Source organism: Tupaia chinensis, unplaced genomic scaffold, assembly GCF_000334495.1.
Source record: "Tupaia chinensis unplaced genomic scaffold, TupChi_1.0 Scaffold139484_1, whole genome shotgun sequence".
Classification (NCBI taxonomy): domain Eukaryota; kingdom Metazoa; phylum Chordata; class Mammalia; order Scandentia; family Tupaiidae; genus Tupaia; species Tupaia belangeri.
Window position 1 is genome coordinate 137,223 of NW_006199369.1, and position 17,300 is coordinate 154,522.

The following is a 17,300-nucleotide window of genomic DNA, read 5'->3' on the forward strand; positions in this document are numbered from 1 at the left end:
GGGGCGGCAGGGGGGGGGCCCCCCATCGGCAGCTGCAACCACGCAACAGTAACCGTTACAACACCCTGGGATGAGGCTGACTTAAATGCACAGCCATTCACAATGACAGAAGTATGTAAAATCAATACTGAATACACATTGAATTTAATCAGAGTTGCCTCCATGAATCACTGTCCTTCCATCTCAGGAGTTAAAGAAAATCACAAAAAATCATTTGTTTTTTCCCTAGACAAATCCTTTAGGAATAAGCATGCTGCTGAGCACCCAGTAGGCCTGTACATGCTCGCTGACTGGATCCTTGCTACGCTCTGACAAATCATCCACATCCCCAGAGCACCAAGTAGAGAGGAGTCGTCAGGGTCAGACAACCTGTGACCTCATAAGACAGGCCAGCCTTGGGCGTCCAGCCTGCAGGCCGACTTTTCCCAGGTGAACGGAGCTGTTGTTGCCAGTTTGATACTTGACGATATTTATTTTCTTTTTGTAAATTCTATGTACATGCTATTCTTTTTGAGAGAGAGTTTTGCTATAGGGTATGTGTGCTCACTGAAGAGAGACAGAAAGTGAGAAATCACTCCCAGGGAGATGGCCACACCGCAATGCCTTTCCTTCTTTCTTCTCTCGGGATTTTGGGCATGCACGCACATGCGCCTGTTGTAAGTTTTAAGCCGTCAGGTCTGGGACTCAAACTGCGGCCAACTATGTGGAAGTTCAGCGATGTAACCAGTATGTCATCTGCTGTTTCCACGGATGTGCTATTCTTTTGATAAGATTCTGCCAGTCGGAGCGGGGAACGGGAGGCGTGATGGTTTACATCTGGAATGGACAAGTATTGGACAGTGGAGTCAGTGCCCATGAGATTATCTTTGATAACAGACTTTTTCTGGGGAATAGCCAAGTTTACAGTTCTGTTTTTCAAAATTCTGCTTCAGCAAGATGTGAAAAAGAGGAGGCTATGGAAACTCATCTGATTCCAGATATGATGATGGAAGAGGGCCACCCAGAAACCCACCCCGAAGAATGGGTCGAATCAATCAGCTATGTGGCCCCAGTCCCCCTCCAATGGCTGGAGGATGAGGAAGGTAAACGTTTGCTCTAAGAAGCAGACGACTGGACGTGCACGTTCCTAAGCAGGAGGAAGCCATCAGGAAGGAGAGGTCTGACCACGCCAGACAAGTTAGCTGAGTGTGCCTGTCGAACAAGGATTGCTCTGTGTCCTCCCAGATGAGTGAGGTTATGCTGGGAATTCCCTCTGTAGGGATGTGGCCTGACTGATATGCAGTTCTATAAATGTACATGTTTGTCTAGTTATCTTTTTTGTATACTTGATTAAAGTATTGGAATAGTTTTTTTTTTTGATAGATTTTCGCTATAGGGCACGCGCGCTTGCTAGACAGAAAGAGAGAGACATAGAGACAGAAAGCAAGAAATCCCCCCCCCCCAGGGGGGATGGTCATGCCACAATCCCTTCTCCTCCATTCTCCTCTTGGGATCTGGGGCACGCACACACACACGCCCGGCGTGAGTTTTAAGCCACCGGGTCCAGGACGCAAACCACAGTCGACTACGTGGGAGTCCAGCGACATAGCCATTACGCTAACTGCTGGTTCCCTGGAATAGTTTTAATAAGCAAATATTTTTAGGTTGCAGAACTGACTCATATTTGTATAATTAAATCACAAAATGCAGGTCAAGAGGTTGCATGGTGGTTAAAATGTCTGCATCCTATGTGACCAACTACACAGTTTGAGTCCTAGACCTGGTACCTTGAGAAATACACTGGGCATGTGTGCGTGCATTCCCAGGGTCCTGTGAGGAGAATGAAGGAGAAGGGATTGTCTTGTGGCCTTCCCTCTAGGAAGTGCATTTGCTGTGCTCGCTCGGTCTCTCCAGCAAGTGCACACACCCTATAGGAAAATTACAAAACAACAACAAAAACTGAACCTGAAGAAAATCAAAAGTTGTGTATTCAGTACTGTGCCACTTTTTTCAACCTTCGAGATACTGTAAATTGTTTTCATTTATAAATAAATCATATCTATTTCAGTAATGTGAAAAAAAAGAGATTCTGCCAATTGGTAATTGTTACTATACCTTTCTGACAGGCAGAGCTGTATAAAAGAGCCATGGTGGGGTGGTGAGGGTGGGGTGGGGGCTCAGGAGAAAAACATTTAACAGACACTAGAATGAAAGTGATCTGTCGAGATGACATTACAACAATATTTTTGACTTGATTGACATGCAATGCATGCATGCTTTGAAACACCATATTGGATGCTGTAAAGATGAGCGATGATTAAATGTCAATTTACAAAAGAGAAATAGGTATCATCCCACCATCCTAGTTAGCAAAGCTGTGTGTAAGAACAGAACTATAATGTGAAACACGTATGTTATTTAAAATGCTTTAGTGGGCACATTACAATAGATTTTTTTAAAAGTAACATTGATTTTAATAGTATACTTTATTTGACCCCATCTATCTGAAATATCATATAATTAACTTTTTTTTTTTTGCCATAGGGCACATATGCTCACAGTAGAGAGACAGAGAGAGAGTTAGAGGGAAAGTGAGATCACCCTCAAGGGGTGATGGCCATGCCATAATCCCTTCTCCTTCATTCTTCTCCTCCATCCCCTTTATTAGGCATCTTGAGTGTTGAACACACATGCACACATGTCTAGTGTGATTTTCAAGCATCCAGGGTCAGGACTTGAACTGCAGTTGGCCATGTGGGAGTCCTGTGCCTTAACCACCATGCCACCTGCTAGCCCCAACATTAAAAAAAAATAAAAAATAGAAATAAAAATAAAAGCCACCAGGCCCTACTGTCTTGTGAAAAGATCACCGAACCTCCCCCCAGTGGACCTGACACCACACCCTCTGGCCACACCGAGGCAGTGTGAACCCAGCAGGCTAAGGCCTAGGACAGCCATGAGGCTTCTTAAGAAACAAGTCTGTTTTCCCTCACCTGGAAGTTATGCTGTCACTTTTCCCCTCAGGAGAAGCAGAGTCTCAGTTTTTATTGCCCAACAGCCCCTACCCCAGTTTAGAATGAATTCTTTGCATCTCATGAGGAACCATCAGACCAGTTTCCTGAACAAAGTGGCATCTCACAGGTAGATGTGGTCAAAGAGCTGTTCTCCATTTTTTCAGGCAGACGACTTGTTTACCATTTGAGTGAACTGAACCCTTAAGAACAATTCAGGGGCTCATAAGACAACCCAGGCTGCCAACATGTCTGGAAATCTCATGCTCTGTGGTGCCTGGGAGTACCTGGGGGAATGGGCTCCTGAAGGGCAGGGCTCTGCTTCGCCCTCAGGGTGGCCACCTGCAGGCTCCTCCCAGCTCCTCTCTGCCAATGTCACCTGCAGGGCCCTTGAACACATGGCCTACTTCCTCTAGCATACAATTTCCTCTGAAAACTGAGTTTTGCTCACTCCTTAAACGAGAAGAGGTCACGCTGTGGGTCTGGGACTGGGGAGCCCCTGTAAGAAAACCTGACATCACCCACCTGCTCCTGTCCCCCAGCAGCGGCTGAAGCAGCCAGGCAGGAGTAGACACACAGCAGGGAGAAGGCAACGGTGAGCCTGTGTGTGTGCAGGTAGCGGCTGGAGGAGGGCCGACTGTACACTGACAGCCAGATGTGGAAGTCCTCCAGGTACTCCATGAACTTGAAATAGAAGAGCTGGAACACAGACCAGGAGGAGAACTCATCCCTGACATCGACAGCGACACGACTCTGATCATTACCCAGTAACTTTCTCAGTGGAGCCCCATGATTTCTCAGCTCTTCTCTCCTGGCTTGCTAGCTGGGCATTCAGGGAGCGTGTTGTAGCAGTAGAGCACACCCTTCACCCAGCCTTAACAAGACGTTGAGAGACAATGGTCACTTAGTGGTCTCGCTTTCCCTCCCACCTCACTGGCAGCCCCTTACTCTGCCAGCCTCTCACCTCCAGACCTGGCCCAACACTTCCTTCCATTAGTACCCATTGAGCTTTGGTACAAGTGACCCTCTGTCTCACCTGCTGGCTGTCAATGTCTCCATGGCCTGGTGCAGAGAGACCTTTCTGGAATCTCTGGTTACTTAGGTGGGCTTTGGGTGCCCTAAGAGTTAGAGCCGTGTCCTGTCTGCTGGACCTTGAGTAGCCCATGCCGTGTCCGCTGTGCTGCAGGCAACTACATATGGTATTGCACTGAATATAAAGTTTCGATTCAATTCAAGTAATGCTTGGTGCTCAACATTGCTCAAGAAAAAAATAGAATGCAATGTGGAACTGGTATCATAGAATAAAGCAGAATAATGGGAGCAAACACCAGCAAGACATTCCTAACAGAATGAGAATATATATTTTTTCTAGGAAAATTGATAGGCCAACAAGTGAGGATTGTTTTAGAGGGCATGGACACACGTGTGTACATATGACTAAATTAGTGAGAATAGGTTTCTCACAAAAAGTTCCTAAGCAATAGAGCTGAGAACAGACAGTGAGAATCTGCTATTGTTACCACATTCGTTCAGCCAAGTAGTTATTACTACAAGGAAACAGTTCTCCAAGGGAAGGTTCCAGTTGAACTGGGCCTTAGGTTTTGGGTGTTGAAGAATTCCCATATGTGGTGGCTGACTGAAAAATCATTTCAAATCATGTGATCATGCTTTTTACTAAGCTAACAATGTCAGTCTGAAAACCAGGCAGACCCATTGGGAAGAAAACCCCCTGGAATGACAAGCTCTAGGGACAGTGGGGGCAGGGTCAGCATTTGCTGATTTTTGACCACTGTTTGAGATTCAGCCCAGGAAATGGTTCACCAAAAACACAAAGTCATGTACAAAAGTGTTTCCTATGACATTTTGTATTACAGAAATACATTAAAGAAAATCCTAAATGCCTAACAGGTGGATATTTAAGGAAAGAATCATGCACAGCAGACCACCTGTACAAAGCTTTAAAATGATCTTAAAGAAAATTCAGGAAGCAATGGAGTCTAAGATGTTCCATTAGGAAGTGCAAAATGCACATACATTGTTACTATTATAACTGTATAAAGTATCTTCCTATATAAGGAAGGACTGGAAGAGAACATGCAAAAATAAAAACGTTGGTAGTTGGCATGCAAGATTATCAGTGATGTCATTGCCTCTGGCCCTGACCATGTCTGTACTCTGCTGATAGTTATGTAATTCACTTACAATACACATGGAACTCTGAGAAGTCTTTAACTAGGAGCCTCCTGGACACTGCAAACCACTGGCAACCATCCATTCCAGAAATGTTATCACAGTCACAATTAAAAGAAAAAAAGCATTATGTGGATCATTAAAAACTGATAAAGGTAGTTAACCCATGCTTGGATGGTCACTGAATGCATCATTTAGGATATAGGATCTTGATCACTGACTCAGAAAAGAGCTGGTACGCTTTACTTTAGAAAAGCTTCAAGAAACAGCTGCAGCCAGAGCGGCAGAGCCAGGCATGTTGTGAGAAACCACTGAAAGGGCCTACCTTCCGGAAGCCGAGTCCCTGGTGCAGACAGGTGATCTCCCGCATCACACGGCCATCTCCCCGGCTTGCAGCCAGCCAGCACTGTGCAGGGAAGAACCAGGGCTGGCCCGTGTGCAGCTCCTTCACCATCACGTGGCTGACGAACCATTCTGGGGATGGTCCCCGGCTGTCATGCCAGAGGCGGATCTTCCGGAGTGGGCCCAGCTGCTCAGGAGTGCTGTGGACGACAAAAGATCTCATTAGCCAGGTGCGCGGGGACAGCAGTCTCGGCACTGTGCTAGCTCTGATGCCCACCCTCGAGGCACTGATAGTCCATGAGGGGCAGACGGGGTGTGTGCGCAGATAACAGGCCTGGAGTGGGTAGAGGAAGTCCCTAGGACACTGAGCATGGAGACCAAGCACACAGGTCTTCACGCTCTGTAGTTTTCCTAAATCAAAGTCACTTGGATCTCATTAATGCACAGTCATGTGACAAGCAATGGCATTTTGGTCAAGAATGGACCATATGTGGGTCTGGCAGGTGGAATGGTGGTTAAAGTGCTGGATTCCCACATGGCTGACCATGATTGGAGTCCTGTACCTGGCAGCTTGAAAAAATCACTCCAGGAGCATGTGCATGCCCAGATTCTGGGAGGATGAGAGAAGAGAAGGGACGGGTAGCAAGGCCATGCACCCTGAGAGGGGCCATTTCTCACTTTTTCTCTCTCTGCATCTCTTCAGCGAGCACATGTGCCCTATGGTAAAAAACAAACAAACAAACAAACAAAAAACCCCAAAAAAACCCCCAAAAAACAAAAAAACAACAGACCACAAATATGATGGTGGTCTTACACGGGGCTGAGAATTCCTGGTGTCTGGTGACACTGGAGCTGCAGTGACATCATAGGCAGTGTATCACCAGCGTGTCTGTGGCGATGCTGCTGTGAGCAAACACACGGCACTGCCAGGGCCCAAAACGAGTACAGCGCTTATCCAATTATGCTTAGCCAATACGTGGTCTGGACGACGTGGTAGACACGCTGGTGCTGGTTCTGTATTTACTATACTACACATTTTGTTTGTATTTCAGAGTGTACTCCTCCTACTTACGTAAAAACTAGTTAACTGTAAACAGCGCGCTGTTACAGCAGCGGCGGCCTCGTGCATCTTATGTTTACTGGGTCTATTGATCGCATCGTCTCCTCTCGTGCTTGATTTATCTCCTGTTGCTCTGTGCAACACTGCCCATCCAGTGGGACAAGACATAGGGGAGGAAGACAGTCCTGACCTGGTCTGTTTGTGTCTTAGCTTTTAACCAAAAAAGATGAACATGTAAAAAAATTAAAAATAGAAAAAACTTATAAGATAAGGATATAAAGAAAGAAAAGGCTTTCGTATAACTATATACAAGGTGTTTGTGTTCTTTTTGTTTTGTTTCTGCTACAGGGCATGTGCACTCGCCAGAGAGAGTAAAAACAAAGAGAGACAGCGAGAAATCACCTCCCCAGGGGGTATGGCCACACCACAATCCCTTTTCCTCCACTTTCTTCTCAGGATTTTGGGCCCTCACACACACACACACACTCTGCATAGTTCTCAAGGTGCCAGGTTCAGGACTCGAACTGCAAAGCTGGCCATTGTGGGATGCAGTGCCTTAACCTCCACGCTATCTGCTGGCCTCAGTGAGTTTGTGTTTTAACCAATGAAGGTTATTACAAAAGTTGAAGATTAAAAAACTTATACTTTATAAAGCAAACAAGTTATAGCAGGCTAAAGTTAATTTATCATTGAAAAAAAAATTCTTTTAAAAAATTTAATGTGCCAGGCCAGCCAGTGGCATGGTAGTTAAGATAGCTGGATCCCACATGGCTAACCACACGGTTTGAGTCTCAGACCTGGTGGCGTATGCATAGGCGTCCAAAATCCTGAGAAGAAAATGGGGTAAAAGGGATTATAGCATGGCCATCCCTTCTGAGGGATGCTTTTTCACTCCCCCTGCCCCATCTCTCTCCAAAGAACACACATGCCCTGTAGCAAATTAAAATGAATGAATTTTAAAGCTTTCATAAATTAAAAAAATGTGGGACCAGCAGATGGCATAACAGTTATACTTTCATAAATTAAAAAATTTGTGGGACCAGCAGATGGCATAACGGTTATATTGCTAGACTCCCATATAGTCCACACGGTTTGAGTCCTGGACCCAACGGCTTAAAACTCACCCCAGGCTTGTGTGCATGCATGCCCAAAATCCCAAGAGGAGAATGGAGGAGAAGAAATTGTGGTGTGACCATCTTCCCTGGAGTATAATTTCTCTTTCTCTCTGTTTCTCTGGTGAACACACACTCCCTATAGCAAAAATTTCTCTCTAAAAAAGAAACAAACAATTTTAATTCCGTATACCCTAAATGTCCAGTGGTCATGAGGTCTGCAGTACTGCTCAGTTATGCCCTAGGCCTTCACATCTGCTCACCACTCATTCACTGACTCACTCAGAGCAACTCTAGGTCCTGCAGGCTCCATTCATGGGAAGTACCCTACACAAAGATGCACATTTATCTTCTCTACTGTATGTTTGCTGTACCTTCCTATGTTTATGTATGTTTAGGAACACAAGTAACTTCCCGCATGTACAACCGCCTACAGTATTCGGTACGCTAACATGCTATACAGGCGTGTAGCTGTGGAGCAGCAGCCTACACCATGCAGGTTAGCTGTGCATCTGGGTTTGTGTGAGCGCACTCTGAGATGTTCCCACAATGACATCGCCTGAGGGTGCACTTCCCCGAACTTATCCCCATTCCCAAACGATACAAGACCTATCTAGTATGGCATATGAAGGTAGGCTTTTCTCTCTTAATGAAGATATAATATTCTAAACCAATAAGCAGTATAAATAAAAATTTCCAGAAGAAAACCTGTGCTCAGTACTTTCACATTTTCTGAAAATGCCAGCTGCTCGCTCATGCTCCCACCTTGATAAGTGATCCCTCTTCCTTCAACCCGCCATCTTTGCCACATCACTGGTCCTTGCTCTTTGAAATTGGGATGAGGCTAGATATTGGGTCGTCGGAAAAGTCATGACGCATTTCTGTGTAGAAAACCATGAAAAACTACGGCATGACTTTTCAGATGACCCAATCATCTAAGCAAGTTTAGTGACACAGAAAACACTGGGGTTATAAGCTTTATTGACATGCAAGACCAATACATTTCCCTCACTTGTTCCCTTCTTCCCTCATGTAAACACTTGAATCCACTCCGAATAAGCACCTGCTGTCGTTGTTCATATGTCAGTGGTGCTCCCCAGTGGAGCCCTGTGCAATGTACCCTAATTTTTGCATTTGTGAGTGGTGACTCCAATTCTGATTGGCCTTTCTTCCCCAAATTGTGGTGGGAATGTTTCGGAATACCTCAGGATAAAGGTATGTCTGGAATTCCTTTCAAACAGTGGCTTATCTGGGCAGTAGAGTTCTTTGGTTTCTGAAAGCCCATTTTCACCATATAAGACAAGATAAACCTGAAAATGAGGACACAGAAGTCATGATGAGTAACAGAAGGTGCTAAGAATGTGGGCAGGAACTTTATTATAGTTCCCCAAGCTTCTCACCTCGTCACAAAACCACCATCCAGGCTGCAGGCCACAGTGTAGAGCTAAGGAGATGAGGAGTGCCCACCATAGCCACATGTTCCCTCCCATGCCAGGGCTCCCCTGGAGAAGGGCCTGGGGTAGACCTGGTAGGCTAGGCCAGTTCTTCACGTTCTCAATCTAGATCCAGGTGAGATTCAGTAGGCACTGCCTCTTGCTTTTCTCACAAGGACAAGAAAAGTCACGGTGGGGTACCATCTTCCTCCCTTCTGCATTGGGGGAGGCCCATTGGGTGGAGGTGGAGTTGCAGTTGGGGTGGGGGGTAGGCAGAGCATCCCCAGTCCACAGGTACATCCCAGAGAGGCATGGGCCTGTGAGGGTGGGCTGTCCTGCCTTCCACTGTCTGTGTCATGCAGAAATGTTCAATTCTACTGAAGTATAATTTATCTATCTTTCACTAAGGTATTTGTGTCTTGTTTTTGAAAACCTTCCCAAACCTAGAATATATATTTTCTTTTAGTAGTTCCTACATTTTGTCTTTCCCCTTTCTATCTGTAGTCTTCTGCAATGTATATTTCATGACAATAGTATTGTGAAGATTTAATATTACCTTCTCCACAAGAACAGTTATTGCTTCCAAATAATTTATCGAATGGTCTATTCTTTCCTCTGGATTGTGAGGCCATGCCACAAGCAAGGTCAGTTCTGGCGCCTAATTTGTCCCACAAATCCATTGGTCCACCTCCTGTCAAGAACACCCTGTCTTAGCTTCTATGGCTTCAGAAGAAGCCCCGGTGTCTGGTTAGGAATCTCCTCCCTATTCTTTGTATTTGGTATGAATATTCTTATAATTCTTTGTATTTTTGGACTCTCTTCCAGGTGAATTTTAGAATCCATTTTTCCAGTTCCAGAAAACACCTTCTGGATTAGGACTGGATTTCATGAAATTTAACATCTTTATGTCTTAGTCTTTCATCTCTTAAATGGGTATATTACTAGAACTTAATTCACATTATTATTAGTAGTAGTATCAATGTCAGTTTGGGAGACACGACAAAGGAAAACTAGTTTGCCCCTCCATGAGTAACTACAGGTCTTTATTTAGATCTTTTATGCATCCTGGGCAAATATTCTCCATGATGGTCTTGTACATGTTTGGACAATTTACTTCTAGGCACCCCGCCTCTTTGCGACTGTGAAAAAGAGGATCTTGTTTTCAATTATGTGCTATGAATAACTGCTGCTGTGTTATAGATGACTTTATCGATTTTTTCCTAATTATGAATCCAGTAAGTTTGTTACACATACTTATTAGTTTTAATTATTTGACTGCAGATACTTCTGCAATTACTATGTAGAAAACTATATCACATGCAAATAACCACCTCTTCCTTTCTGTCCAAGCCTTACATTCTCGTAAGGGCCACTTGGCCTCACAGGGGTGCAGGTTGGGGAGAACAGTGGGCAGGGCAAGCACACCTCACCCCAGGCACTAGATGGGGTCAACAGTGACAGCTGACAGGTGGACAGTCAAATCACCACTGCCATTCTCGGTGCCACCCTCAACACCCTGCAGACAGCACCAAGGGTGGCCCAGGATGCCCGAGTTACCTTGGAGGTGAGCCGTGCCGGAGTCCGGAAGCCTGTGTCTACAACCACTGCGTAGAGCTGGCGGTCGGGCAGTGCATCTCCATGCAGGAAAATGTACCCGGTTTTCTTTTCTTCATGGCGATCGGCATGTCTGCATTTAATAACCAGCAGTCCATACACAATCACAGAAACCATGACAAAGACACTGGGAAACAGGTTTTGCGGGTGTCTGCAAACAAAAGGAGAGAAATAAAGAACTCACTGAAGGGTGGGACATTTAGGAAAAGACTGTTTCCACACCTGCCGTGGTCTTCACTGATAGATTCTCAAATCTAGAAAATGCTAGAGGTCTGACCTCATGGGAAGAAGCCAGTGAAGCGCCAGGTAGGAAAGCCAGAGTGGAGCCCAGCTGTGGCCAGGGTCATGGACCACAGCAGCAGGGGACGGGAAGGTGGCAGCCCCACCTGGCCCAGTGCCGACCTTCTGAAATGCATCAAAGGTCTAGGCAGGACACCTTGTTAGATCAAGGTCCCAGCATGGGCAATGGTGTGAAAACATCGTGTGGGTCTGAGTGGATCAGTGGCCTCTCTCCTAGCTGGCATTGGGCCTGGGAACAGGTGAGCGTGGCCTGCAAGCGGATAGCATTACAGCATCCACAGGGCAGGAGGGACACGGATGGGGCCTCAGTGTCCACCTTATCTCTCCAGCAGGGAGACCCGCTCATTGCACCTGTGCGTCTGAAGCATTTTGAATATGTTCCATTGCTTATCTTCACAATAGCAGTGACGATGGGATTCTTACCCTTATTCCAGAGTGACAGTGCCTCAGAGCACAGAAGGCGGGCTCCTCATAGGACCCTGACTGTGGAGTCAATGCCAGTTGGAGCTGGCTCCCTGCAAGCGACTCTGTGGCTCCAGAAGCCTCTCAGTTCTACCTCTAGCAGTATCGTCCCTGTAGGTCTTAACCCAGTCAACGATTGACTGAGTCAACATTGAGCTTTAGCTTACAACTAAAAGCAAGAAAACAGGGCCAGCCAGTGGCCTGGTGATTGGGGCAGCTGGATTTCACATGGCTGACTGCATGGTTTGAGTCCCAAACCCAGTAGTTGAAAAGCATGCCAGGCCTGTGTGTGTGCATGCCCAAAGTCCCGAGAGGAGAATGGAGGACAAGAGACTGTGGTGTGGCCATCAACCCCTCTACCCTTCTGGGTGGGTGCTTTCTCAGTTTCCTTGACTCATCCTCTGTCTCCCTCGGTGAGTACACGTACCCTATAGTAAATTAAAATAAAAAGAAAAGTGAAAAAGTGTACTAACTTCCTTATATTTATAAATCTGTGGTCAGTGAAAGTAAGTATAGACAGATAGTTGAATATCATATTTAACTATATGAATTCTTTAAAGTTTATTTTATTTCTTTCAGAAGAGAGAGACAATCTTTACCAGGCCTTGCCATACTACAACTGTCCCCAGTGTCCTTAGCCAGACAGGAAAATGAGCACATGTGAGTCAGCTTGGGATCTAGCTCAGTGCTCCCACACCCCTCAGCATTGCTGAGCACCCAGCCACCCCCCACACACGACCTGTGCTGCTACAGTTCATCCCTCCTGTATAAAACTTGTAGACAATTACCCAGTAATATCTATATCCCCAAAACCAAAATGACAACAAGAAACACAGGTCTCTAGCATCCTCTGGACCCCCCGTGGCATCCCGAGGGGTATCAAACACCAGGAAGTGTGTGCAGCCTGGGTTGGCATGTGGCACTCACCTCCGTAATGTGGCAATGTCGCTCACTTCAACACTGGCATTCAGCCCTCTCCTCAGGACAGAGAATGCAGTGAGGCGGTCGTAGCTGTGGGGAAAAGCCAGTTAGGACACGGTGGGGCAAGCCAGTGGGCGAGCGTGGCTACGCTAAGGAAGGACAGCGCGTCCCGGGAACATGTCATCGTTACACTTGATGATCTAGATCCAGCTTCCAGTGTTCACCTAAATCTAAGTTAGAAATGAGGGGCTATTGTGCCCGACACCTTCACATCTGCACGCCGGGCATGCACTCCCTGAGGACGGCCCTGAGACACCAGGCCTGGGGCACGGTGCACCTGCATGGTGCTGCTCCATGCTTCAGACCCCAGCCAGGCCAGACACCTCAGCAACTAGCGAACTGCAAACCTTTGGCCTGAGTGCTAGTTCCTGGAGTGACAAATGTCCTATCATTGTTAACTCCTCCCTGACCAACACCATGAATACTGTCTATTTTTGTCAAGTAAAACCGATCTTGCCCTTATCATCTCAGCGGTGTCCTGCTCGTGTTTGCCCCTAGGCTCACAGAGACATGCTTGCAGGGAGTGGCATGTGATAGGGAATAAACGACCACATTCATTCATCAGTGAATGATTTAATGTCGGAGTACATATTGGCCATGACCAGTAAGTCTGAATGTGTCCCTAGGGATGACATCACCTGAATTTGAAAGAAGGTGACATGGGAAATGCGACAGATGGTGCGGATCTCACCAATGGGGTATGATCTGGACATATTTGCCTCTAAATAGGTACTCACAGTTATGGCTTAATTGTTCTTAGGAAGGACATGACTATTTCTGCTTCTAAATATGCCTAATAATTGCTGATCTCAACCTAATCAAAAGGAAAGGACAATAAGAATAAAACCAGAGCCTCTCCTAGAATTCTGATGGAGAATTTCTCACCTAGTAACCTGCCTTATATCCCTGAGATTCCTAAGAAGGCCGCTCAGGTTTATGCAGAGACTTTCCTGTCTCATCACGTTCACCTTTGTGGGTAAACCGTGTGTGTGTCTGTGGGGGGTGGGAGCGCTCCTGGGGCCACACGGTAGGAACAATGACAGAGGAGAGCCCCCTCCCTGACTACATACTGCACAGCTGAAGCACATCAGTGCCTCTATGACCATAAAATGACCAGTTCACCTGCCATCCCTATGCTGGCTCCTTTCTTAACAGACACTGGTCACATCACACGCCAGTTACCACGGGGAGAGGGTGGGGTCAAGGACAGCCTTTACACCAGCCCCTGCTTCTCTGGGGCCACACTGAGTGGGAGAACCAAGACTGACACCCAGAATGAGTGCAGAGGGCACAGGTGGAGAAGTGTGCAGACCGAGTGAGCACCAGCCGGTCACAGGACAGGGTCCAGAAAATGATGAGGCTGGGCCAGACTGGAAGCAAAGGCAGTCACTAACAGTCCCAGGTTCTTCTCAGCAGCGCGTCTGTACCTGCAGCTCACTCTTCCTGGAGAACTTCCTGGTTGGGGAGGGAAGCTTCCAGACTTCCACTCTCTCTGTTCCCAGAACAGGCAGCGGGTCCACTGGAAATGTACTGTGTAGTTCACTGTCTCAGCCAAATGTTTGTTCGGAGGTGTTCTGTCATAGTCAGCATCTAGTAAGGATAAATAGCCCACATCGGCATCTGAAAAGAGGAGAAGTAAATAAAAAACACAACCTGGAGTTTTCAAAAGGCATAGTCCATTCAGGACACAGAGAGACTGCAGACAGGTATGGACAATGAGGAAGAGAGGGGCGAGGTTGGAAGAGCTCACCAGGTTTTGCCACCTCCTATCCCCAGAACATGTAATAAACTATGACTTAAATACCTCCAGTCAGAGCGTCTCCTGTGGATTTCCATTTCAGAGCCACAGGGTGTTGGGAAGGAAACAGGGTTTCTACTGTCCCTATGTCCAGTTCCTCCTAACACCCTGAATATGGCTCCCATGGCCTTTGTGGGAGTGGCCAAGACCAAGCTATTCAAGCCATCCCCTGTTCCCTCAGCTCCACCGTCAGCCTGCCAATGCCAGCCTGTCTTTAGTCTGGGCCCATCACAGTGACAGCAGCACAAGGATCAGTTATTCTTGGATAATTTTTATGTTTATAAGCCAAGGCACTTACTATTCCATTTGTTTAGAATTTGCTACTAAAACTTTGCTATCTAAAAATTTTTTAATATGCCATAGAGCATGTGCACTCACCAGAGAAAGAGAGAGAGAAAGTAAGAGATCACCGCCCCCCCTTCAGGGGAGATGGCCATGCCACATTCCCTTCTCCTCTATTCTTCTCCTGGGATTTTGGGCATGCATGCACATGTGCCTGGCATGATTTTCAAGCCAGCAGGTCCAGGACTGGAACCATGGTTGGCCATGTGGGACTCTAGCACCTTAACCATCAGGCCACTTGCTGTTCCCTAAAATTTTGTTTTTAAGTTCATTTTATTTCTTTCTTTCATAAGAGAGTGATGATATGCCATGATGCCTCCCCAAATCTTCCAGCCAGTCAAGATTACAGGCATGCCTATGGGCACGCCTGGCATGTTCAGGTTGACCAGGGATCCAAAGCCAGGCCCCCTATGTGACTCCAGCATTGCACAGCAGCACCTGCCCTCTGTCGCCATGGCTGGGATAAATCGTGCTGGGACCTCTAGAACGAGCTGTTTATAAAAGTATGGACGAGACCCAGGCCTCACACTACATACAGCAATAGACACCAACCAGTCAGAGACCGGGCTGTGAAACAGCAAACTGAACAAGCACCGGAATAACATACAGTGACTTCTGCTATGCTCTGGGTATAAGAAATGAATTGCTAACTACGGTGCAAATCTAAGAGCCATCCAAGAAAAGGTTGATAAATTTTACTATTAAAAATTATTTTTACTCCAGCGAGCACATGCGCCCAACAGCAAAAATCTCTCTTTCAAAAAAATTATTTTTGCAATGCAGAAAAGCCCAATGAAAACAAAGTCAAAAAATAAATGATAAACTGTAAGAACATACTGGCAACTTACAGAAATGTGGTAAATCACCCTGACATATAAGAAGCTTTGAAAAATCAAGGAAAAACCAAACTCAATAGAAAAATGGTTTTATACAAACAGTTCACACCAAAAAAGAAGACAAAAGGCCTCTAAACATAAAAAATATTCACATTAATTCATTGCAAATGTGTACTAAAACTACCATTTATCACTTATTTGACTGGCAAAATGCACTGTTGGCAAAGCTATAGGGAAACAGACACCCTCAAATCCCTCATAAGTAGGAGGGGAAGTAGGGACAGTTACCACAGAAATACAGGCACTTACATTGAACCCAGAAATACCATATCTAGGGATTTAACTTGAAGATACGCTCCTTTCCTAAGCAGAAGATAATATACGCTCAAATCTCCATCCACACAGAGAGTAGCTGGTTGGCTACAGTACACCTTCATAATGATGAAGGATGACGCAGTAAAGAATAATGAAGAAAGTAGTGATGAATGGGTACATAAGGAGTGATCTCTAAAAACATAATTTAAATAAGAAATGTACAATGCAAATAATGTATAAAGAACAAGGGGAAATTGTATGTGCGCACACGTGTGCTTAGTTTTCCAAAAAGAATCATTTGAAAATTAAACAAGAAACTAATGAAAAAAATGAACTACAAAGAATAGGTGAGGACAAGGTAGATGGGATAAAAATATTGAAAGTGAGAATTAACTCTAAGCATATATGTCTTCAAGTAGTTTAGACATTTGGACAATGCAGATATTTGACATATTCAAAAACTAAAGTTAAATGAAGATAAATAGATAAACCCTAACATTAAATAAATGCATGGGAAAAAAGTGAATCTAACCAATAGCAAAATACACACAGAGAACATAATTCAAGTAATTTTCAACTGCGTGTGCTCAGTGCAATGTAGTCTGAGAATGTAATGTTGAGGCCAGCAGGTGGCGTGGTGGTTAAGGCAACGGACTCCCACATTGTTGCCTGTGTTTGAGTCCCAGACCTGGTGGCTTGCTTTCTCTCTTTCCTTTTCTCTCTTTCTCTCTCTCTCTCTGGAGAGCACACAGACCCTATAGCGAATTAAAACATTCCGGACCAGCAGTTGGTGTAATGGCTATGTTGCTGGACTCCCATGTAGTCAACTGCAGTTCAAGTCCCAGACCAGGTGGCTTAAACTTATGCTGGGTGCGTGTGTGTGCATGCGTGCCTAAGATCCCGAGAGGAGAATGGAAGAGAAGGGATTGAGGGTTAGCCATCCCCCCGGGAGGTGATTTCTCGCTTTTTGCCTCTCTGTCACTCTGTCTCTGTCTTTCTGGCGAGCGCATGCGCCCTATAGCAAAAACCTCTCAAAAAAAAATCATAATAATAAATAAAACTGAATAAATAATTCCTTTAAAAAAGGCATATAAGGGACCAGCAGTTGGCATAATGGCTATGTTGCTGGACTCCCATGTAGTCGACCATGGTTCAAGTCCCAGACCTGGTGGCTTAAACTCACTCCAGGCGCATGTACATTTGTGCCCAAGATCCCAAGAGGAGAATGGAGGAGAAGGGATTGCGGTATGGTCATCCCCCCCAGGGGGTGATTTCTCGCTTTTTGTCTCTCTCTGTCTTCCTTACAAGCGCATGCGCCCTATAGCAAAAACTTCTTTAAAAAAAAAAAAGGCATATCAAAATTCAAAAACGAAAGAAAAACTGGAAAGAAATACTGAACTTTATCTAGAAATTCATTTGTTATTGTTGAACTTCCTCTGGAAGTTCATTCTCATGCTATGATGCTTTCACTCTGAAAGTCTCTCAGGTACGTTGTAGGTGAGTATAAAGCACACACACGCAGTGG

General features: G+C 45.6%; 2 protein-coding genes and 1 pseudogene across 3 annotated transcripts in view; 1 reads left to right on the forward strand and 2 right to left on the reverse strand.

Annotated features, from left to right (window-relative positions):
* The window catches only part of LOC114004654 (polycystic kidney disease protein 1-like 1), a 14,238-nt gene extending 7,737 nt beyond the window's left edge, over window positions 1–6,501 (reverse strand). The window contains exons 1-3 of one of the 2 annotated variants that reach the window (XM_027765702.1): window positions 6,337–6,501; window positions 5,506–5,722; window positions 3,516–3,689 (exon numbers count right to left, since the gene is read on the reverse strand). In XM_027765702.1, coding sequence (XP_027621503.1) covers window positions 3,516–3,689; window positions 5,506–5,722; window positions 6,337–6,389 — 444 coding nt within the window. In that variant the 5' untranslated portion in view covers window positions 6,390–6,501. Of the gene's footprint in view, window positions 1–3,515; window positions 3,690–5,505; window positions 5,723–6,313 lie in introns of both variants that reach the window. The other variant, XM_027765703.1, reaches the window with a different exon arrangement.
* Window positions 806–1,189, forward strand: LOC106736378 (selenoprotein K pseudogene; annotated as a pseudogene).
* Window positions 6,502–10,565: 4,064 nt separating the features above from the next.
* PKD1L1 (polycystin 1 like 1, transient receptor potential channel interacting) overlaps window positions 10,566–17,300 on the reverse strand; it is a 45,993-nt gene continuing 39,258 nt past the window's right edge. Inside the window, exons 14-17 of the mRNA XM_027765710.1 lie at window positions 13,912–14,104; window positions 12,431–12,514; window positions 10,685–10,892; window positions 10,566–10,643 (exon numbers count right to left, since the gene is read on the reverse strand). Coding sequence (XP_027621511.1) covers window positions 10,566–10,643; window positions 10,685–10,892; window positions 12,431–12,514; window positions 13,912–14,104 — 563 coding nt within the window. The remainder of the gene's footprint in view (window positions 10,644–10,684; window positions 10,893–12,430; window positions 12,515–13,911; window positions 14,105–17,300) is intronic.